The sequence below is a fragment of the Manis pentadactyla genome, chromosome 11 (genome assembly GCF_030020395.1).
Source record: "Manis pentadactyla isolate mManPen7 chromosome 11, mManPen7.hap1, whole genome shotgun sequence".
Classification (NCBI taxonomy): domain Eukaryota; kingdom Metazoa; phylum Chordata; class Mammalia; order Pholidota; family Manidae; genus Manis; species Manis pentadactyla.
This window is the reverse complement of record NC_080029.1, coordinates 119980063-120005352: the sequence shown is the minus strand read 5'-3', so window position 1 is coordinate 120005352 and position 25290 is coordinate 119980063. Positions and strand designations below refer to the sequence as shown.

General features: G+C 38.3%; 1 protein-coding gene across 2 annotated transcripts in view; it reads right to left on the bottom strand.

The window, feature by feature from the left end:
• ARIH1 (ariadne RBR E3 ubiquitin protein ligase 1) overlaps positions 1 to 25290 on the bottom strand; it is a 133244-nt gene that overhangs the window by 27044 nt on the left and 80910 nt on the right. For both annotated transcript variants that reach the window (XR_008992666.1, XM_036907797.2), the window contains exons 4-5: positions 12925 to 13017; positions 12369 to 12424 (exon numbers count right to left, since the gene is read on the bottom strand). Coding sequence is in view for 1 of the 2 variants with exons in the window: in XM_036907797.2 (XP_036763692.2) it covers positions 12369 to 12424; positions 12925 to 13017 (149 nt within the window). In the remaining variant the exon portion in view is untranslated. The remainder of the gene's footprint in view (positions 1 to 12368; positions 12425 to 12924; positions 13018 to 25290) is intronic.

Sequence of the window (25290 nt, the reverse complement as noted above, 5' to 3'; positions counted from 1 at the left end):
AACATGAATCTGTTCCAGAATAGAAAAGAATATATGAAGTGGCAACATAATTATACATCTAACAGAAATTAGGAGGTAGAAAAGATAAAGGCAAACAACACAGCACAGAGGGACCAGTTTCCTCATTTTGCATAGTAAGGTATTACGCTATGCTTAAAGTTAATAGAACAAAAAATACTATTAAAGAACAGCAGTGGAGTTACACTGCCTAATTTAAACCAAACTATTTTTATAAAGAACATTTCTGACCCTTTCAACAAATGGAGAATTAGTCAACAGAGGTAAGTATTATCTATACTAAGATCCTACGATTCATTAAAAAAAATCTTCATGTATCACTTAAAGCTTTTTTAAAGGCATTTGGTATAATTTTGCTGAGTGGCAATGAGTTCTTATCATCATCTCTGTTTATCTGTTTCTAAAACCCCATATATGAAAATATATCATACTATTTTTTAGACACACCTCACAGAATGTTTAATCAGAATATCACAGTTTCAGAGGTGTGTTAATGCTGTTAATAATTAGTCAAGATGAGACTAAATATGTTACTTGAAGATCTTTAGAGACTTAGTAGGTTCATGTTTACCTTTATCATCTCTAAGATTACTAGAGTGGCTATATACAGAAAAGAAATTCAGGCACTGAACAACTACAAATTCACAAAAAATCTCATTAACTGGTAGGATGAACGGAAATAGATGAACATTTATGTGGTCTCAAGTGATAAACAATTTAGAGAGATAATTTTCATTAATCTCATGAAAGCATCAAGGACATATCTGGGGACAAAGAAAATTTCTCCAACTATACTATTACTTTCCTGACTTTGGCAGTATAAACATATGAGGCCACTGTGTAAAGGAGCCTCACTTAGCCAAATAGCACTGATGGCAACATAGCACAAATTAATCACAATAGTGGTAATGATGACATATGCTTATGAAAGCAAGGGAGAATAACATGTTTCTAGGTACATATTCAAAGATACATGCCTATTACACAATTGCTAGGGAATAAAAAGGTGAATCCATTAAATCACTGATCTTAAGAATTTAAGAGTTAAAGAAGCATTGAGAGATTAGTGAATAAATACTCAGTGTAGTGTTGCCAAGGCTGGAGTGACACATCCTGAATGGAAATCAACTAAAGGATTCAGTCAACATAAATAGGGACCTGGGGTCATGCAGCTTATAGCCTAAGAAAGAATACAGACATGAATATAAGAAATTACAAAAGTGTATGGTAATGAAAATACAGAGCTAAGGAGCACATAGAATGTCTGCCCAAACCAAAATGAAAATTTAACCTAAGGCCTGAAGAATAACTAAGAGGATGAGTAGGTTAAAGGAACTGCAGAATAAGATAGAAGAGAATGTTGCATGTAAAAATGCCAAGAAAGACAAAAAGAAAAAAGTAAACAAAATCAAATCAAACCAAATGCAAATAAAAAGCATAGTACTTTCAAGAAACTAAGTTCCACATGGTTACAATAGAGAATGTGTGAAAAAACAAGCAAAAGATGAAGCTGCACAGGTAAGCAATATAGGACAATCGAGATGAAGAATTAGGTGATGAAACTGGGTATAAGGGAGTCACTTCATAGCTGGTTGCTGATTCCCAGCTAAGAGAAGACGATGGCCTGAATCAGGTTACTGTCAGTAGGAACTGAGAGAAATGGATGAATTTAAGGGTAATCATTCGTGAAATGGACAAAATTTGGTGCAAGGATGACTATGGAAAATGCAGGAGAAATATGAATCAGGCATAAAATAACAAAGTTTCTAATTTAGGCAAGTCCTCAACACCTAGTAATGCCATTCTTTGATACTGAGAAGCAAGAACAATGAGTTAATTTGGCAGTGCTGGAGGTAGTAGGATGGTTGGACAAGATAAAGCCTAAGGAATATATATATAAAGATGTCAACAGGCAGTGGTGATATGGGTCCCAAGAGAGTGTTGATGTGGAAATAGAAATTTGGGAAATTCCAAAGTATGCCTAAGGGGAGTGTATATAGTGAAAGCAATTAGTGGGCTGGACAAAACCCCAAGGAGCAATATTTTAGAAAGAGGCAGAAAAAGACGATTTTACAAAGTCAGAGTAGATCCGCAGTAGGCCCAGGGTGGTGGCCGCAGGTGGTAGATGGCTGGGATGAAGGGGATTTTATAAGAAATGATTAGATCAGGGAGATGAGAAGCTATGGCAGTGGTTCTTAAGACTTAAGCGTGCATTAGAATCACACTAGGAGAGCTTGCTGTTCAGACTGCTGGGCCCTATCCCCAGAGCTTCTGCATTAAGTCTGGAGTTGGGCCTGAGAATGTGCATTCTTAGACTCCAAGCTGCTACTGCTGGCCAGGGAACTACAGGACTAAGGTGTAGAACGGACTATACATATGGGCACTGAGTCATACTGGATGACAGCAAGCCTTGGGAGAAAGACAAGACAGTAGTTGAGGTGTTAGCACTGTGAATAATTAAGTGGGAGTGATTAAGAAGTCAAGCAGATAAAAGCATAAAGGATTGTTGAGAAAACTGGACAACACAAACCTTAAAGGATCTATGAATTTTAAAACAGAGAAACAGTCTTAATACAGCATTTGGAACTGAGGGAGATAATTATTTCACCTCATGAACATAAGGTACATAAGCGAAAAAAGCTGGCTTCAACTTGAGCGGGTTATAGGGGAATACGTCTTCAGGAAAGGGTTGGACAAGATAAAGCCTAAGCAATATACATATAAAGATGTCTGACAGGCAGTGGTGATATGGGTCCCAGGAGAGTGTTGATGTGGAAATAGAAATTTGGGAAATTCCAAAGTATGCCTAAGGGGAGTGTATATAGTGAAAGGGGAGTGTATAAAGGAAAGAACTGAGCTTCAGTTTCAATTCAAGTCCCAAATGAGTTTAATTCAAATTAAAACAAGAACCTATCTTCAACCTACTGAATTGGAAACTTAAAAATGATAATACCATGATTGGGAAGGATTCTGTTCTTTTCAAACTAAGAAAATAAAATTTTGAGCACATTTCAGTTACTGGACCTGAAGATTAAACATCAAAACAGCACACTCTCTCAATTAACTTTTTTAATTCTAAAAGAAAGGATTTTTTAATTAAAAGACAGAAAATGGGAGATTTATATCAAGAGTACACAGCTATTTAAGGTGAAAAATAAAAATCCTTCCTCTGAATCCCCAAACCCCCAGTTGGTATCACTGTTAAAATTCTATTATAAGAATTCTCAAAGTTTTCTATGATGCACAAAGCTGCATATCCAAAGAGCTCGAGAATCACCAAAGACGATAAACACAAAGAGATCCACATCTGGATGTATCAGTCAAACTGCCTTAAGCCAAAGACACAGCAAATATTTAAAGCAGCAAATAGGGGCCAACAACATGATTAACAGTTGACTTAAAAACAGCATGCTAGAAGGCAGGGAATGTCATATTCAAAGTGACAAAACGATTGGATGAAAAGCCAAAAAGCATATAAATTTTTACAAACTGTCAAACTGCATTACAAAAAGGTTCCAACATAGCAGACTCACAGAACCCAAGAATGGACTAACAGTTACCAAAGGGAAAGGGACTGGGGAGGGTGGGTGGGAAGGGAGAGATAAGGGGGAAAACAGGGCATTACGATTAGCACACATAATGTAGGGGGTGGGGGACATGGGAAAGGCAGTATATACAGAGAAGACAAGTAGTGATTCTGTGGCGACTTAATGCGCTGATGGATAGTGACTGTAATGGGGAATGTGGGAGGGACTTGAAATGGGGCGAGTCTAGTAACCATAAAGTTGTTCAAGTAATTATACATTAATGATATAAAAAAATTATTTTAATACAGAAAAAAAAGGTTGCAATATTCCCTACTGAACTATATCCTCTTTCATATTAGAAATTACCCATCTTTAATCTTTACCAATGTGAAGTGCAAAAAAAAGTATTTAAAAAGTTGGTAGTGCTGAATTTTGGGTTATATTCGTTTAGACATAACAGCTAATGTTTAAGACCATTTACATTTCTTATACTGATTTATGTGTTGGAAATATTTTTCCCATTTCCTCTCACATAAAATTTCATCAAACAAAAGCCTTTTAACTACATCTCAGTGCCTAACTGCCTCACCATTCTGAACTACCCTACACTACACCATGAAAGTTATATGAAAATGCAAACCTTACTATCAGTCATAAGAACCTTCTCTGATGAAACTCATCGTTATAAACTCTTTTTACTTTTTTATTTTGGTATCATTAATCTACAATTACATAAGGAACATTATATTTACTAGACTCCCCCCATCACCAAGTGCCCCCCCCACATACCCCATCACAGTCATTGACCATTAGCGGAGTGAGATGCTGCAGAATCACTATTTGTCTTCTCTGTGTTGCACAGCCCTCCCCGTGCCCCCCCCCACCTACATTATACATGCTAATTGTAATGCCCCCTTTCCCCCTTGCCTTATCCCTCCCTTCCCACCCATCCTCCACAGTCCCTTTCCCTTTGGTAACTGTTAGTCCATTCTTGGGTTCTGTGATTCTGCTGTTGTTTTGTTCCCTCAGTTTTTCTTTGTTCTTATACTCCACATATGAGTGAAATCATTTGGTATTTGTCTTTCTCCACCTGGTTCATATTACACTGAGCATAATACCCTCTAGCTCCATCCATGTTGCAAATGGTAGGATTTGTTTTCTTCTTATGGCTGAACAAGTATTCCATTGTGTATATGTACCACCTTTTCTTTATCCATTCATCGACTGATGGACCCTTAGGTTGCTTCCATTTCCTGGCTATTGTAAATAGCGCTGCAGTAAACATAGGGGTGCACTGTCTTTTTCAAACAGGGCTGCTGCATTCTTAGGGTAAATTCCTAAGAGTGGAATTCCTGGGTCAAATGGTATTTCTATTTTGAGTTTTTTGAGGAACCTCCATACTGCTTTCCACAGTGGTTGAACTAATTTACATTCCCACCAGCAGTGTAGGAGACTTCCCATTTCTCCACAACCTTGCTAACATTTGTTGTTGTTTGACTTTTGGTGTGAGGTAATATCGCACTGTGGTTTTAATTTGCATTTCTCTGATGACTAGCCATGTCGGTCATCTTTTCATGTGTCTGTTGGCCATCTGAATTTCATCTTTGGAGAACCGTCTGTTAGGCTCTGCTGCCCATTTTTTAATTGGATTTTTTGCTTTTTGTTTGTTGAGGAGGGTGAGCTCTTTCTATACTTTGGATGTCAACCCTTTATCAGACCTGTCATTTATGAATATATTCTCCCATACTGAAGGATGCCTTTTTTGTTCTCTTGGTGCTGTCCTATGCTGTATAGAAGCTTTTCAGCTTGATATAGTCCCACTTCTTCATATTTGTTTTTGTTTCCCTTGCCCGGGGAGATATGTTCATGAAGAACTTGCTCATGTTTATGTCCAAGAGATTTTTGCCTATGTTTTTTTCTAAGAGTTTTATGGTTTCATGACTTACATTCAGATCTTTGATCCATTTTGAATTTGCTTGTGTGTATGGGATTAGACAATACTCCAGTTTCATTCTCTTACATGTAGCTGTCCAGTTTTGCCAACACCAGCTGTTGAAGAGGCTGTCATTTCCACATTGTATGTCCATGGCTCCTTTATCATATATTAATTGACCGTATATGTTTGGGTTAATATCTGGACTCTCTATTCAGTTCCACTGGTCTGTGGCTCTGTTCTTGTGCCAGTACCAAATTGTTTTGATTACTGTGGCTTTATAGTAGAGCTTGAAGTTGGGAAGCAAGATGCCCCTTGCTTTATTCTTCCTTCTCAGGATTGCTTTGGCTATTCAGGGTCTTTGGTGGTTCCATATGAATTTTAAAACTATATGTTCCAGTTCATTGAAGAATGTTGTTATTTTGATAGGCATTGCACTGAATCTGTAGATTGCTTTAGGCAGGATAGCCATTTTGACAATATTAATTCTTCCTAGCCAAGAGCATAGAATGAGTTTCCATTTGTTACTGTCCTCTTTAATTTCTCTTAAGAGTGTCTTGTACTTTTTAAGGTATAGGTCTTTCACTTCATTGGTTAGGTTTATTCCTAGGTATTTTATTCTTTTTGATGCAATTGTGAATGGAATTGTTTTCCTGATTTCTCTTTCTGTTAATTCATTAGTGTATAGGAATGCAACAGATTTCTGTGTATTAATTTTGTATCCTGCAACTTTGCTGAATTCAGATATTAGTTCTAGTAGTTTTGGAGTGGAGTCTTTAGGGTTTTTATGTACAATATCATGTCATCTGCAAATAGTGACAGTTTGACTTCTTTACCAATCTGGATGCCTTGTATTTCTTTGTTTTGTCTGATTGCTGTGGCTAGGACCTCCAGTACTATATTGAAAAACAGTGGGGAGAGTGGGCATCCTTGTCTTGCTCCTGATCTTAGAGAAAAAGCTTTCAGCTTCTCACTGTTAAGTAAGATGTTGACTGTGGGTTTTTCATATATGGCCTTTATTATGTTGAGGTACTTGCTCTCTATACCCATTTTGTTGAGAGTTTTTAATCATGAATGGATGTTGAATTTTGTCAAAAGATTTTTCACTATCTATGGAGATGATCATGTGGTTTTTGTCCTTCTTTTTGTTGATGTGGATGATGTTGATGGATTTTCGAATGTTGTACCATCCTTGCATCCCTGGGATGAATCCCACTTGGTCATGGTGTATGATCCTTTTGATATATTTTTTAATTTGGTTTGCTAATATTTTGTTGAGTATTTTTGCATCTATGTTCATGAGGTATATTGTTCTGTAATTTTCTTTTTTTGTGAGGTCTTTCCCTGGTTTTGGTATTAAGAGTGATGCTGGCTTCATAGAATGAGTTTGGAAGTATTCCCTCCTCTTCTATTCTTTGGAACACTTTAAAGAGAGTGGGTATTATGTCTTCTCTATATGTCTGACAAAATTCAGCAGTCAACCCATCTGGCCCAGAGGTTTTTTTCCTGTGTAGTTTTTTGATTGCCAATTCAATTTATTTGCTGGTAACTGGTCTGTTTAGATTTTATGTTTCTTCCTTGGTCAGTCTTGGCTGGTTGTATTTTTCTAGGAAGTTGTCCATTTCTTCTAGGTTTTGCAGCTTGTTAGCATATAGATTTTCATAGTATTCTCTAATTATTTTTTTTATTTCTGTGGGGGTCTCTCGTGATTTTTCCTTTTACATTTCTGATTCTGTTGATGTGTGTAGATGTTCTTTTTCTCTTAATAAGTCTGGCTGGGGGCTTATCTATTTTGTTTATTTTTTCAAAGAACCAGTTCTTGGTTTCACTGATTTTTTCCTATGTTTTATTGTTCTCAATTTTATTTAATTCTTCTCTGAACTTTATTATGTTCCTCCTTCTGCTGACTTTGGGCCTCATTTCTTCTTCTTTTTCCAGTTTCGATAATTGTGACTTTAGACTATTTATTTGGGAATGTTCTTCCTTCTTTAGATAGATCTGGATTGCTATATACTTTCCTCTTAGAACTGCTTTCACTGTATCACACAGAAGTTGGGGCTTTATACTGTCGGTGTCATTTGTTTCCATATATTGCTTGATCTGTTTTAATTTGGTCATTGATCCACTGATTATTTAGGAGCATGTTGTTAAGCCTCCATATGTTTGTGGGCCTTTTTGCTTTCTTTGTGCAATTTATTTCTAGTTTTAAGCCTTTGTGGTCTGACAAATTGGTTGGTAGAATTTCAATCTATTTTAATTTACTGAGGCTCTTCTTGTGGCCTAGTATGTGGTCTATTCTGGAGAACATTCCATGTGCACTTGAGAAGAATGTGTATCCTGCTGCTTTTGGGTGTAGAGTTCTGTAGATGTCTGTTAAGTCCATCTGTTCTAATGTGTTGTTCAGTGCCTCTGTGTCCTTACTTATTTTCTGTCTGGTGGATCTGTCCTTTGGAGTGAGTGGTGTGTTGAAGTCTCCTAGAACAAATGCATTGCATTCTATTTCCTCCTTTAATTCTGTTAGTATTTGTTTCACATATGTTGGTGCTCCTGTATTGGGTGCATAGATATTTGTAATAGTTATATCCTCTTGTCGGGCTGAGCCCTTTATCATTATGTCATGTCCTTCTTTATCTTTTGTTACTTTTTTTGTTTTGAAGTCTATTTTTTCTGATACCAGTACTGCTAGACCTGCTTTTTTCTCCCTATTGTTTGCATGAAATACCTTTTCCCATCCCTTGTCTTTTTGTCTGTGTATGTCTTTGGGTTTGAGGTGAGTCTCTTGTAAGCAGCATATAGATGGGTCTTGCTTTATTATCCATTCTGTTACTCTGTGTCTTCTGATTGGTGCATTCAGTCCATTTACATTTAGGGTGATTATTGAGAGGTATGTACTTATTGCCTTTGCAGGCTTTAGATTCGTGGTTACCAAAGGTTCAAGGTTAGCTTCTTTACTATCTATCTGTCAACTTAACTCACTTATTAAGCTATTATAAGCACAGTCTGATGATTCTTTATTTCTCTCCCTTCTTATTCCTCCTTCTACATTCTTTATATGTTAGGTGTTTTATTCTGTGCTCTTTTGTCTTTCCTTTGACTGCTTTTGTGAGTAGTTGATTTTATTTTTTGCCTTTAGTTAGTATTTGCTTGGTCTACTTTCTTTGCTGTGATTTTATTTTCTCTGGTGACATCTATTTAGCCTTAGGAGTGCTTCCATCTAGAGAAGCCCTCTAAAATACCCTGTAGAGGTGGTTTGTAGGAGGCAAATTCCCTCAACTTTTGCTTGTCTGGGAATTGTTAAATCACTCCTTCATATTTAAATGATAATCGTGTTGGATACAGTATTCTTGGTTCAAGGCCCTTCTGTTTCACTCCATTGAATATATCATGTCATTCTCTTATGGCCTGTAAGGTTTCTGTTGAGAAGTCTGATGATAGCCTAATAGGTTTTCCTTTGTAGGTGACCTTTTTTCTCTCTGGCTGCCTTTAATACTCTGTCCTTGTCTTTGACCTTTGCCATTTTAATTATTATGTGTCTTGGTGTTTTCCTCCTTGAGTCCCTTGGGTTGGGAGTTCTGTGGGCCTCCATGGTCTGAGAGACTATTTCCTCCCCCAGTTTGAGGAAGTTTTCAGCAATTATTTCTTCAAAGACACTTTCTATTCCTTTTTCTCTCTTCTTCTTCTGGTGCCCCTATAATGTGAATATTGTTCCGTTTGGATTGGTCACACAGTTCTCCTAATATTCTTTCATTCCTGGAGATCCTTTTATCTCTCTCTGCATCAGCTTCTCTGTCTTCCTGTTCTCTGATTTCTATTCCATTAGCAGCCTCTTGCACCTCATCCAGTCTGCTCTTAAGTCCTTCCAGAGACTGTTTTATTTCTGTATTCTGCCTCCCAACTTTATCCTTTAACTCTTGCATATTTCTCTGTAGATCCATCAGCATGGTTATGACCTTTATTTTGAATTCTTTTTCGGGGAGATTAGTTAAATCTATCTCCCCAGGCCCTCTTTCAGGGGTTGTCTGGGTAATTCTGGACTGGACCAAATTCTTCTGCCTTTTCATGGTGATAGAGGTAGCTGTAGGCAGGTAGTGCATGTGTCAGCTGGGAAAACCAAGTCCTTTCCTGCTTGCTTGTCGCCTTGCCCTCCTCCGCTACCTGTGTCGGTTACCCTTAATCCTGGAGCAGCCTCCGGATTAATCCCCTAAACTGCTGTGGGCGGGGTCTCCGTCAGGGTAGCACGGAGCCGTGCGGGGAGTGGCAAGCACACCGGCTGTGCTCTCCCGCGAAAGCGGCATCCCCACTGGGCAGCTCCGAGCTGGCGGTGGCCTTTGGGTCTGGCCCCGGTGGCTGTGCACCGGTAGGAGATTCTGGGTGGGTTCTGGGGGCACGGTTGCTCCCAGGCCGCTTGGCTGCCGTTACTGCGGGCTTGCATGGGCTGCTCCTGGGCCGCTAACTCAGCCACCTCCGCATGGTCTCGCGGGCTGCTCACTTGGCCACTGTCACCACTGCCACCAGCTCACGTGGGCTGCTCCTGGGCTGGTCTATCTGCCGCTGCCGCTGCTGCCGGGTCATGCAGGCTGCTTCCTTAGCCGCTGCCGCCGGCTCATGCCCTACTGGGCCATTTTGTCGGGGTCCCCGCCGGCTGGGGGAACGACTGGCTGGCTGCTTATCGCTGTGAGGGGCTTCAGAGCTGCGCTGCTGCCTAGGATGTTAGGTTGCCTGAAGTTCCCCAGGATTCCCAACTGCTAGGCTGAGTGTGCCAGGACAGTAACGTCTAGCTATGAGGTCCCTGTCCATTTAAGACTTTCAAAAAGCACTCACTTTTCTTTTGTTCCAGGGGAGCTGTTAGTGGGAACCTGCTAGCAGATTTTGCCCTTCCATTTCTCTAATATCCAGCACACCGTGCACTGTGTGTGCACGCTCCCAGTGCGGAGTACCAGAGCTGGTTGTTCAGCAGTCCTGGGCTTTCACTCCCTCCCCACCCCAACTCCTTTCTTCCCGCCAGGGAGCTGGGGTGGGGAGGAGCGCTCGGGTCCTGCCAGGCAACAGCTTGTATCTTACCCCCTTCGTGAGGCTCTGGGTTCTCGCAGATGTAGATGTATCCTGGCTGTTGCACTGTATCCACCTGGTCTCTCTTTTAGGAATAGTTGCATTTGTTGTATTTTCAAAAATATGTATGTTTTTGGGAGGAGATTTCTGCTAAACTACTCACGCCGCCATCTTAGCTCCCTCATAAACTCTTTATCCTTCATTTCTAATAATCTGTAACTCTCTGCTCTAGCCACCAGAGAGTACTGAATAGACAAGTTTATGACCTTTTTAAAAAATACTGGCATTCTTTCTTTAAGCAATCTTATCCTCCACCCCTTCAACCCAAATTTTTACCCCTTTTATATTACTTCTGAAGTCAAATCTCCCTGAACTCTTTAGGTGGAATAATTTACTTTTTTCTAACTGTACTTTATACACATTTTAAAATATAAAACTTAAAATCTGCATTTTAGTCATCATAATTATGAACCCCTTAGGTAAAAGAAATGTATCTAATTTTTTTTGTTCTCCTGGTCAAATGTCTAAATAGGCTGCCCATAAATGCTGCTGTATGGATAAAAGATATAATGGCCTATACTGATAAAATGTATTGGCAAATCTGTACTGATGAAACTGATGTACTCATGATAGAATACAATGAATTTGAAAGTATCAGGGTACAAAATAAAGACAACTGGAACGATGATGGTACTTCAAGAGGATACATGACTTATTTTTGCTAGCTTAAAACAATGGAAATGAAATTTATTGAAAGATCAGAACAGTATTAACAGAGAGCTGACAACGAAAATAAATGTTTTAGTAAAACCAAAGTAGGTTGAGGTTAAGAAAATGGAATCAGTGAGCTTTATAAAGTGTGCTGGTTAAATCAATTTATGGTTTTATTAGGTTAAGAAATTTGCTCATTAGAGTTCATGGCTGCTTTTACTTTTATTACCTTCAAATCTCAGTGCTTAAACACAGACATATCTTTCTATGCAGGCAATTATCCAGGATTAATTATACAATTTGTCTGTGTGTCGTTGAGGCCCTCAATATGTTCATCCTCCTAAGGTGAAGTCAGTTAGATAGGCTGAGGTTATGAAAACAGCACTGACTCAGGAATTAAGCAACCTGGAACTTTACCCCAGGTTTAACAACTAACTATGCTAGTTTCTTCAAGTTTCTTTCTCTCTTCAAAAGAGAACCTCTCACAGGAGAATAGTTGGCCAACGGCCTCTAGCTGCAGTGTCTCTAAGATCTATAGCAGTGTTCCAATCAAGTTCACATTTCTCTTGGGTAGCTCCCAGTGAATGATTGAGCATGGCAAGAGTACAAGGGCCTGACCATTTCTGCTTATTGAGGTATTCCTCCATGGGCAATCTATGCACTGGAGGTCTCCACAGGGCTGCCAGAGACTCTCACAACTGCATCACAGTTTGAGTCTCTTCCTATTAAATCCTTCTTTCTTCTTCTCTCCTTTAACATGTGTCAGATCTGCAACAAGATCTATCTATTTCTGCTCCTCCTCCTCTTTAGCCTGCCCAAATGCTAACCCACAATCTATCTCCTTCCTTTTTAACTCTATCTTGGCATCTGCTTCCCAGAGGATCTGACATAATACCATTTCCTATTCTCCAATTCCAAGGTTCATGAAATCTAGCTATCATATTTGGCGAATTTACTAGAATAGTGACTTGGCATTCAACCAAGTCAAATGGGCTTTTGTACTATAAAGGAATGTAGATTAGAATATTTCTTTAGACTTCAAAATTTTCACCTGAGATGCTAAGTGAAAATTAATTTGGCTTAACCAACTAACCAGTATTCAACATGCAGAATCTATCAAAAATACTTACATAACTGTGTTGTCATCCACTAAGATATCACAACCATGAGCAGGACACGAAATAGTCTGAAAAAGATTGAAATTTAAACTATGTCTTCATTCAACAAATATTTACTGAATGCTTACCATCGCCAGGCACTGCTAGGTTCAGAGGATACCTAAATATTTACAGGATCTTAACTGTTTCCTTTTTATTAAAGGAAATGTATATGTGTGTGTTTATCACTGTAGGGTAAGTAGAACGGCTGACCTGAATAACTGCTTTTTCAATATTAAACATGAAAGGCAAAAGCACCAGAATGGACAAAATTGCTCAAAAAGTTTATTTAGACTTACATATACAAATGTTAATGCCTGCTAAGAAAACGTTACCTGGACTGGAGCTTTAACTGGATCACCACATTGTAAATAGAAAAAAGCCTTAAATTATCAATTTGTTTTAATCTAGGAAAAAGTGACCTATGCAATTCATAATCCAGAATGTTTTACCTGTTCGTATTTGTGCAAGTGACTAAACACTGCAGGAAACTCAACAAAAAAACTAAAAAACAAATTGGCATCTTTACCTGTCCCATGCCTTCCTCCATTATTTTGGTAGTTAAATATTCACTCCAGCACTGCATACAAAACTTATGTCCACATTCAAGGCCAGTGAAATACTGCAACAAAAATAACACATGGACTTGTAAAAGACATTATCAGAAAAATCACTATACACAGTGATTCAACAAGCTCCATTAGGTCACAATACTCATAGTGGTTAAAATGTCCAATTTGATAAAACTAGATGGGCTCCTAAAATGAACTTCTGGGTTGTGAAATCTAGATATGCAAATACATTCAACACAAAACATGTCATTAGTGAGCAATGCCTCTAACAGCAATATTTACAATTTTTAGGCAAGGCAGATAACGGGTTTGCATTCAATGTAAGAATATGCTGTGTACCAATAAGCATATGAGATGTTCAATATCCTTAGCCATCGGGGAATTGTTAATCAAAACCACAACGAGACACCACTTCATACCTATAGGGATGGCTATAATCAAAAATAGAGACAGTAACAAGTGTTGGCAAGAATGTGGAGAAATTTAACTCTCATACACTGTTGGTGGAAAGGAAAATGATACAGCAATTTTGGAAAACACTCTTGACAGTTTCTCAAAAAATTTATGAACATAGAGTTACCATATGATCTGGCAATTCCCAAAAGAAATGAAAACATATCTCCACACAAAAACTTGTATTCAAATACTCATAGCACAATTATCCATAATAGTCCAAGATGGAAACAACCCAAATTCCCATCAACTAATGAATGGATAAACAAAAGGCAGAATATCCATTTAATGAACTACTATTCTTCCGTAAAAATTAACGAAGAATTGATTTTCATTAAAACATGGGTGAACCCTGAAAACACTATGCTAAAGGGAAGAAACCAATCACAAAAGACCACATATTATCTAATTCCATTTATCTGAAAGGTCCAGAATCAGAAAATACATAGAGAAAGAAAGTGAAAGAAAGTGGGTTAAGTGATTGCCTAGTGCTTCAGGGATCGGGGAAATCAACAGGAAGTGACTGTAAGAAGATATGGGGTTTCTTTTTGGGGCTATTAAATGTTCTAAAATTAACTCTGGTAATAGCTGCACAACTCTGTGACTATACTAAAAACCACTTTAAAAAGGTGAATTGTATGGTATGTGAATTACATCTCATTAAAGCATCTAAAAAATGTCACCCAAATATGGGACTTCACCAGGCTGCATAGAGCTTCACGGAATATAGCTAACCTAGAAAATAAAATCTTAGGGATATCAAAAGATTAAGATAGCTGAGAATAATAGTAACATGTTGGTCTAATCTTATATTACGTATATGACTTGAAATACTATTTGAAAGATGGTTAAATGAAGTATACTGTATTGAATAATGGGATATTAAGTACTTTAAATAATATTAGAGTCAAGAGAATTGTTTTAAAAAGACAAATATTGGTACCATATTTTAGTTAAAGAATATTTTATTTACTACTAAATGATTTACTTTAAATACACAATATTTACTTTAAATTATTTTAATAAAATTATTATTCACTTAAATATGGTTAAAAACAATTATTTAACACTATGAATTTATGCTGAAAAATAAGTCTTCCTCATTCCCTTCCCTGTCTTCTACTTCTCTACCCAGAAATAACCAAGATTTCCAATACCTTACATGTTCTTCCAGAGATGTTCTAATGTACATGGGCACACACACACACACACACACACACAGTAAGAGTATCACACACTCTCTTCTGCATTTGGTTTTACTATTATTATTTAATTTCTGATGGTATTCTACATTGGTACATATGGGTCCACCTCTTTTTGGTTGTCTCTACGAAGGTAGCACAACTTATTTAAACAGTCTACTATTGATGGACAATAAATTACACAGTTTTTTTCCTCCTTTGCTACTGCATGATTATATACACATCTCTGTGATCATGCGAATTTATCTTAGGACAACTTTGTACAAGTTCAACTGTAACAGTTACACATTTGTTATTTGACAGATTATTACCAGGTTTAGTTCAAAGAGGTTATAGCAATATTTAGTGTTCAAGAGAACTTGGTTTCCCATACCCATGCCAACAAAGCATATTATTCAACTCCTGATCTTGCCTATTTATCAGGTGAAAATGAATTTCATTAGTTTTGATTTTGATTTTTTTATTATGAGTTAAGTTTAAACATTTGGAAAAAGATTTAAGGCTATATATTTCTTTTTCTACGCACTCTCTTCACCTACTTTGCACATTTTCCACTGTTCCCTCCCTCCACCTCCATGGTGTTGTGGGGATTTTTACTTACTTAGTAAATCAGCCATTTTTAAGTTACGGAAACTATTTTCTTCCAGTTTCAATTTTGAATGCTCACATTTTGTTGTCATGCAGAAGCTCTTTATTTAAATGTAGCAAAATGCTATTTCTTTAAAAATTTATGGCTTCTAAATTAATTAACTTTCATGTAAAGAGTTAAGTAGGAATCTAAGTTTCCACTTCAGATGGCTACCAGGTTGTTTAACACCATTTATTGAATAGTCCATGTTATATGAAATGCCTCCTATGTAATACACTAAACTCTCTCCTTGTGCATATTTGACTTTGTCCTGTTCCACTGCAATGACTATTCTTGTATTTGGTAGGTATAGTTCCCTCCAGCCTCCATCAAATTTTCTTTTTCAATTACCTTATTATTATTATATCTTTCCAAATACTCATCATCCTTTTCTATCCCTTAGTATTTAAGTCTTCATATAAATCTTTTCCATTTCTTGCCAAGTTTATTAGTTCATTCCTAGCTATTTTATTATTTTTGTGGCTCACATAAGTGTTACTTTTTATTCCATTACATTTTCTACTTAGCTGTTATTTGAAATAAGCTTATGAAAATTTCTAATGTTACTTATTAGATACAAATAGGATACAAAATTTTGTATTATAGCATAATCAACTACATAAAAAATGACTAGAAGCAGCTATGTAAGAAACTATCAGAATCCTAAGACTGGTTTTACAGACCAAACAATATAGAAAATACTTATCAAGTATAAAATATGGTGCTATTCAGACTGAAAATAATTCTAACTCACAAAACAAGTGGAGGTAAATATTTGGGATATCAATATTCTTGTCCATTAAAAAAAAAACTGAGAAACAGAAGAATCTATTCTCATTAAACCCCAACCAGTGAAGGAGATCTGCACTGACTTGTGGCCAGATCAATGCTGTAATGAGAAGAGGTATTGTGTAAAGGACAGAGTAGAGTAATATATCAACAATTCTAAAATGTTTTATTCATAACTTAAAAACCTATATACATCCTCATGTGCTTTATTTTTTTCTCAAATTTAAAACTTAGAGATTAAAGGTCACAATAGTTATCACTAAGTAATCATTGTAAGTAACAGCTCTGCCTTTGGAACCTCTAGAAAAGGGGCCCATTGTAAGGTAACATAAAAAGAAAGCTTGTTGATGAGGGGCGGAAGATGGCGGCGTGAGTAGAGCAGCGGAAATCTCCTCCCAAAACCACATATATCTATGAAAATATAACAAAGACAACCCTTCCTAGAATAAAGACCAGAGGACACAGGACAATATCCAGACCACATCCACACCTGAGAGAACCCAGCGCCTCGCGAAGGGGGTAAGATACAAGCCCCGGCCCCGCGGGAGCCGAGCGCCCCTCCCCCCAGCTCCCGGCGGGAGAAGAGCAGGCAGAGCGGGAGGGAGACGGAGCCCAGGGCTGCCGAGCACCCAGCCCCAGCCATCCGGGCCAGAGTGCAGGGCGCTCGATACTGGGAAAACAGGGCAGCAAGAACAGTGAGCGGGCACTGGAGGCTGGGCGACAGAGGACATAAGAAAAGCGCGCGATTATTATTATTATTTTTTTTTTGCTTTTTTGCTGCTTTGTTTTGGCGAGCGCTTTTTGGAAGTCTTAAAGGGACAGGGACCCCAATACTAGGGAAACAGGGCAGAAAGACCGGTGAGCAGAGGCCTGAGGCTGGCACTGCAGAATAAAGAAAAACGAACGACCACCTTTTTTTTTAATTAAAAAAAATTTTTTTTTTAATTAAAAAAATTTTTTTTTCTTGTTTTTTTTTGTGGTCGTTGTTTTGTTTTGGCGGGTGCTTTTTGGAAGTCTTAAAGGGGCAGGGCGGGCCACTTAATCCAGAGGTAGGGAATCCGGGATCTCTGGGCACCCTAACCCCTGGGCTGCAGGGAGCAGGGAGGCCCCTTACGGAGATAAATAGCCTCCCAGCAGCTCCTGCTCCAACGCGACTCCACCATTTTGGAGTAGCTGCCCGAGCCAGGCCACGCCCACAGCAACAGCGGAGATTAACTCCATAGCAGCCGGGCAGGAAGCAGAAGCCCTGTCTGCGCGCAGCTGCGCAGCACAAGCCACTAGAGGCCGCTGTTCTCCCAGGAGAGGAGGGCCACAAACCAACAAGAAAGGAAGTCCTTCCAGCCGTCACTCGTCCCAGTTCTGCAGACTATTCCTATCACCATGAAAAGGCAAAGCTACAGGCAGACAAAGATCACAGAGACAACACCAGAGAAGGAGACAGACCTAACCAGTCTTCCTGACAAAGAATTCAAAATAAGAATCATAAACATGCTGACAGAGATGCAGAGAAATACGCAAGAAAAATGGGATGAAGTCCAGAGGGAGATCACAGAAGCCAGAAAGGAGATCGCAGAAATGAAACAAACTCTGGAAGGGTTTATAAGCAGAATGGATAGAATGCAAGAGGCCATTGATGGAATTGAAATCAGAGAACAGGAACGCATAGAAGCTGACATAGAGAGAGACAAAAGGATCTCCAGGAATGAAACAATATTAAGAGAACTGTGTGACCAATCTAAAAGGAACAATATCCGTATTATAGGGGTCCCAGAAGAAGAAGAGAGAGGCAAAGAGATGGAAAGTATCTTAGAAGAAATAATTGCTGAAAACTTCCCCACACTGGGGGAGGAAGTAATCAAACAGACCACGGAAATACACAGAACCCCCAACAGAAAGGATCCAAGAAGGGCAACACCAAGACACATAATAATTAAAATGGCAAAGATCAAGGACAAGGAAAGAGTGTTAAAGGCAGCTAGAGAGAAAAAGGTCACCTATAAAGGGAAACCCATCAGGCTAATGTCAGATTTCTCAACAGAAACCCTACAGGCCAGAAGAGAATGGCATGATATATTTAATACAATGAAACAGAAGGGCCTTGAACCAAGGATACTGTATCCAGCACGACTATCATTCAAATATGACGGTGGGATTAAACAATTCCCAGACAAACAAAAGCTGAGGGAATTTGCTTTCCACAAACCACCTCTACAGAACATCTTACATGGACTGCTCTAGATGGGAGCACTCCTAGAAGGAGCACAGCACAAAACACCCAACATATGAAGAATCGAGGAGGAGGAACAAGAAGGGAGAGAAGAAAAGAATCTCCAGACAGTGTATATAAGAGCTCAATAAGCGAGCTAAGTTAGGCAGTAAGATACTAAAGAGGCTAACCTTGAACCTTTGGTAACCACCAATTTAAAACCTGCAATGGCAATAAGTACATATCTTTCAATAGTCACCCTAAATGTTAATGGGTTGAATGCACCAATCAAAAGACACAGAGTAACAGAATGGATAAAAAAGCAAGACCCATCTATATGCTGCTTACAAGAAACTCACCTCAAACCCAAAGACATGTACAGACTAAAAGTCAAGGGATGGAAAAACATATTTCAAGCAAACAACAGTGAGAAGAAAGCAGGGGTTGCAGTACTAATATCAGACAAAATAGACTTCAAAACAAAGAAAGTAACAAGAGATAAAGAAGGACACTACATAATGATAAAGGGCTCAGTCAAACAAGAGGATATAACCATTCTAAATATATATACACCCAACACAGGAGCACCAGCATATGTGAAACAAATACTAACAGAACTAAAGGGGGATATAGACTGCAATGCATTCATTCTAGGAGACTTCAACACACCACTCACCCCAAAGGATAGATCCACGGGGCAGAAAATAAGTAAGGACACGGAAGCACTGAACAACACAGTAGAGCAGATGGACCTAATAGACATCTATAGAACTCTACATCCAAAAGCAGCAGGATATACATTCTTCTCAAGTGCACATGGAACATTCTCCAGAATAGACCACATACTAGGCCACAAAAAGAGCCTCAGAAAATTCCAAAAGATTGAAATCCTACCAACCAACTTTTCAGACCACAAAGGCATAAAACTAGAAATAAACTGTACAAAGAAAGCAAAGAGGCTCACAAACACATGGAGGCTTAACAACACGCTCCTAAATAATCAATGGATCAATGACCAAATCAAAATGGAGATCCAGCAATATATGGAAACAAATGACAACAACAACACTAAGCCCCAACTTCTGTGGGACACAGCAAAAGCAGTCTTAAGAGGAAAGTATATAGCAATCCAAGCATATTTAAAAAAGGAAGAGCAATCCCAAATGAATGGTCTAATGTCACAATTATCGAAATTGGAAAAAGAAGAACAGATGAGTCCTAAGGTCAGCAGAAGGAGGGACATAATAAAGATCACAGAAGAAATAAATAAAATTGAGAAGAATAAAACAATAGCAAAAATCAATGAAACCAAGAGCTGGTTCTTCGAGAAAATAAACAAAATAGATAAGCCTCTAGCCAGACTTATTAAGAAGAAAAGAGAGTCAACACAAATCAACAGTATCAGAAACGAGAAAGGAAAAATCACGACGGACCCCACGGAAATGCAAAGAATTATTGGAGAATACTATGAAAACCTATATGCTAACAAGCTGGGAAACCTAGGAGAAATGGACAACTTCCTAGAAAAATATAACCTTCCAAGATTGACCCAGGAAGAAACAGAAAATCTAAACAGACCAATTACCAGCAACGAAATTGAAGAGGTAATAAAAAAACTACCAAAGAACAAAACCCCCGGGCCAGATGGATTTACCTCGGAATTTTATCAGACATACAGGGAAGACATAATACCCATTCTCCTTAAAGTTTTCCAAAAAATAGAGGAGGAGGGGATACTCCCAAACTCATTCTATGAAGCTAACATCACCCTAATACCAAAACCAGGCAAAGACCCCACCAAAAAAGAAAACTACAGACCAATATCCCTGATGAACGTAGATGCAAAAATACTCAACAAAATATTAGCAAACCGAATTCAAAAATACATCAAAAGGATCATACACCATGACCAAGTGGGATTCATTCCAGGGATGCAAGGATGGTACAACATTCGAAAGTCCATCAACATCATCCACCACATCAACAAAAAGAAAGACAAAAACCACATGATCATCTCCATAGATGCTGAAAAAGCATTTGACAAAGTTCAACATCCATTCATGATAAAAACTCTCAGCAAAATGGGAATAGAGGGCAAGTACCTCAACATAATAAAGGCCATCTATGATAAACCCACAGCCAACATTATATTGAACAGCGAGAAGCTGAAAGCATTTCCGCTGAGATCGGGAACTAGACAGGGATGCCCACTCTCTCCACTGTTATTTAACATAGTACTGGAGGTCCTAGCCACAGCAATCAGACAAAATAAAGAAATACAAGGAATCCAGATTGGTAAAGAAGAAGTTAAACTGTCACTATTTGCAGATGACATGATACTGTACATAAAAAACCCTAAAGACTCCACCCCAAAACTACTAGAACTGATATCGGAATACAGCAAAGTTGCAGGATACAAAATCAACACACAGAAATCTGTGGCTTTCCTATATACTAACAATGAACCAACAGAAAGAGAAATCAGGAAAACAACTCCATTCACAATTGCATCAAAAAAAATAAAATACCTAGGAATAAACCTAACCAAAGAAGTGAAAGACTTATACTCTGAAAACTACAAGTCACTCTTAAGAGAAATTAAAGGGGACACTAACAGATGGAAACTCATCCCATGCTCGTGGCTAGGAAGAATTAATATCGTCAAAATGGCCATCCTGCCCAAAGCAATATACAGATTTGATGCAATCCCTATGAAACTACCAGCAACATTCTTCAATGAACTGGAACAAATAATTCAAAAATTCATATGGAAACACCAAAGACCCCGAATAGCCAAAGCAATCCTGAGAAAGAAGAATAAAGTAGGGGGGATCTCACTCCCCAACTTCAAGCTCTACTATAAAGCCATAGTAATCAAGACAATTTGGTACTGGCACAAGAGCAGAGCCACAGACCAATGGAACAGACTAGAGAATCCAGACATTAACCCAGACATATATGGTCAATTAATATTTGATAAAGGAGCCATGGACATACAATGGCGAAATGACAGTCTCTTCAACAGGTGGTGCTGGCAAAACTGGACAGCTACATGTAGGAGAATGAAACTGGACCATTGTCTAACCCCATATACAAAAGTAAACTCAAAATGGATCAAAGACCTGAATGTAAGCCATGAAACCATTAAACTCTTGGAAGAAAACATAGGCAAAAACCTCTTAGACATAAACATGAGTGACCTCTTCTTCAACATATCTCCCCGGGCAAGGGAAACAACAGCAAAAATGAGTAAGTGGGACTATATTAAGCTGAAAAGCTTCTGTACAGCAAAAGACACCATCAATAGAACAAGAAGGATCCCTACAGTATGGGAGAATATATTTGAAAATGACACATCCGATAAAGGCTTGACGTCCAGAATATATAAGGAGCTCTCACGCCTCAACAAACAAAAAACAAATAACCCAATTAAAAAATGGGCAGAGGAACTGAACAGACAGTTCTCCAAAAAAGAAATACAGATGGCCAACAGACACATGAAAAGATGCTCCACATCGCTAATTATCAGAGAAATGCAAATTAAAACTACAATGAGGTATCACCTCACACCAGTAAGGAAGGCTGCCATCCAAAAGACAAACAACAACAAATGTTGGCGAGGCTGTGGAGAAAGGGGAACCCTCCTACACTGCTGGTGGGAATGTAAGTTAGTTCAACCATTGTGGAAAGCAGTATGGAGGTACATCAAAATGCTCAAAACAGACTTACCATTTGACCCAGGAATTGCACTCCTAGGAATTTACCCTAAGAACGCAGCAATCAAGTTTGAGAAAGACAGATGCACCCCTATGTTTATTGCAGCACTATTTACAATAGCCAAGAATTGGAAGCAACCTAAATGTCCATCAATAGATGAATGGATAAAGAAGATGTGGTACATATACACAATGGAATACTACTCAGCCATAAGAAAAGGGCAAATCCAATCATTTGCAGCAACATGGATGGAGCTGGAGGGTATTATGCTCAGTGAAACAAGCCAAGCGGAGAAAGAGAAATACCAAATGATTTCACTTATCTGTGGAATATAAGAACAAAGGAAAAACTGAAGGAACAAAACAGCAGCAGAATCACAGAACTCAAGAATGGACTAACAGGTACCGAAGGGAAAGGGACTGGGGAGGATGGGTGGGTAGGGAGGGATAAGGGTGGGAGAAGTAGGGGGGTATTAAGATTAACATGCATGGGGGGGGTAGGAGAAAAGGGAGGGCTGTACAACACAGAGAAGGCAAGTAGTGATTCTACAACATTTTGCTATTCTGATGGACAGTGACTGTAAAGGGGTTTATAGGGGAGACCTGGTATAGGGGAGAGCCTAGTAAACATAATATTCGTCATGTAAGTGTAGATTAGTGATAGCAAAAAAAAAAAAAGGGCAGTTCCTGTGTGGTAACCTCCAACGAGTTCTACACAAGGATATAAAGGGCATATAAAAGTGTAGGCAAAGGGTCTGTTTGTGTTTATACAGAGGATCAAAGCCTAATTGGGCTACCCCGAAAATGAACTAAGATACAATATGAAAAAGAACTTCCAACATCTGCACTCTCTGGAAGACTCATGCCAGAAGATGATCATCAAAAAACCCCAACAAAGATCCACGCACTGCTACAGCTGTAGATGCAGTCATCCCACCAGTTCCTGGACTTGCCATGGGAATGAGGAAGGAGATATCTAAGCTGGCCTGTGCATACAGTAAAACAACAAATTTGACTGGATCTATACTGTTGGAACTCAACCAAGAATTTGGAGAAGTGCAAATTGTAGCGCTCCAAAGTCTTACAACTACAAACTATTTACTGTTAAAAGAACATATGGCATGTGAACAGTCCCCAGGAATGGGTTGTTTTAATTTGTCTGATTTCTCTCAGACTGTTCAAGTTCAGTTGGACAATATCCACCATATCATAGATAAGTTTTCACAAATGCCTAAGGTGCCTAACTGGTTTTCTTGGTTTCACTGCAGATGGCTGGTAATTACAGATATGCTTTGGTTATGTAACTATACTCCTATTATGTTAATGTGTGTGTGCAATTTAAGTAGTAGCTTAAAACCTATACATGCTGAAGTTACTCTACAAGAAGATATATCAAAGAAATAATCAATCTTCCCATGTTTTCTTCCGCCTGCTACTTCTATAGCTTTTCTTCTTCCTTCCTAATTACAACCCTTAAATAGAATTCGTGCCTCATATCAAATTTACCGAGTATCATAATTCTTCCAAGTGGTAAAGATACCTCAAGACAAATGCTGGGCATAGAAGCCATAGGGCATAAATATGCAAAGAAGTAAAAAGCTAACTTTTTCAAACAATAAGGCTTCTCTCTCACTTACCAACTTCACATTTCCCTGTATGGCCCTGGAAGATGACTGGTTAGCCAGAGACGGGTAAGATTCCTCAAGGGAGGAACAACCTAAGACAGGCACAGTCGCAGGGGGGCCATCAGGTGAGAAATTGGGGATCAACAGAGGTGAGGCTTAGAACCTCACCCCCCCGTTCTGAGAGAAATCTTCTGCATACGTGGATGTTTTATTGCCCTCGTCTAGCTTGGATTAACACATAGTCTACAGGCACACACCTGATCATCTACATATGCTCTCTTACAACACTAAACTATGTTTTCTACCTTTATCTTGTATCTACCTACCACTTCAGCATTTTATTAAAAATAATAATAATAAAGAGAGAAATGTGGTATCCACATATAAATCAAGTATAAAAACCAAATGAGTATTCATTATTTGAACTGACTGTTTATAGTTCATAATGCATGAGCAAAACCGAAAGTTTCTGTGATGACTGCCCTTGCACTGTTCACTATGTAACTTATTCATTATGTAAGAATTTGTTCTACATGTAAAAACTTGTTTGTTATGCCTCAGAAGATTGGAGACTGACAAAAATTAGGCTTGGGGTGGAATAATGATTGTGCATTGAGCATTGACTCCCCTATACAGAATTTTATTGTCGTTAACAACCATTTGATCAATAAATATGAGAGATGCCCTCACAAAAAAAAAAGGACAGACTTCCAATGGTAAAATAAATTAGTAACCGGGATGTAATGTATAGCATAAGGAATATAGTCAAGATATTGTAACAGCCTGGTAGGGTGATAGCTGGAACCTAGAATTATGTATATAAATGTTCTACCACTGTGTTGTACACTTGAAACTCATGTAATGTAATACTGTGTGTCAACTACCCTTCAATAAAAAATAATTATTAAAAAAAAAAAAAAAAAAAAAAAAAGAAAGCTTGTTATTCTTTAGAGACTTCCTTGCAATAACTTTTCTAATTAAAGAGATGACAAAATTAAATGAGATAAATTTGTGAGTATCGTCCTGTCTTACTTCTCTTTCCCACCTCCTCCTTTGACATAGTTGTACCCTTACTCCCTTATGCTTTCCTACTTAGCTCCGTAGGCCTTTCCCTGACTCAGGGGATCAGATTATGTAGTCATCAAACTTATCCCTGTGTATAGTATAACTAAATCTGACTAAGAATACACTAAAAACATATGAAATATTACCTACAATAAAAAGTAATGACCTTGAGAATATTTTCATAAATGACAGATTCGATAAAGGCTTGACATCCAAAATATACAAAGAGCTCACACAACTCAAAAAACAAAAAGCAAATAATCCAATTAAAATATGGGCAGAGGAGCTGAACAGACAGTTCTCCAAAGAAGAAATTCAGATGGCCAACAGACACATGAAAAGATGCTCCACATCACTAGTTATCAGAGAAATGCAAATTAAAACCACAATGAGATATCACCTCACACCAGTAAGGATGGCCAGCATCGAAAAACTAAGAACAACAAATGCTGGAGAGGATGCGGAGAAAGGGGAACCCTCCTACACTGCTGGTGGGAATGTAAATTAATTCAACCATTATGGAAAGCAATATGGAGGTTCCTCAAAATGCTCAAAATAGACTTACCATTTGACCCAGGAATTCCACTTCTAGGAATTTACCCTAAGAACGCAGCACTCAAGTTTGAAAAAGACCAATGC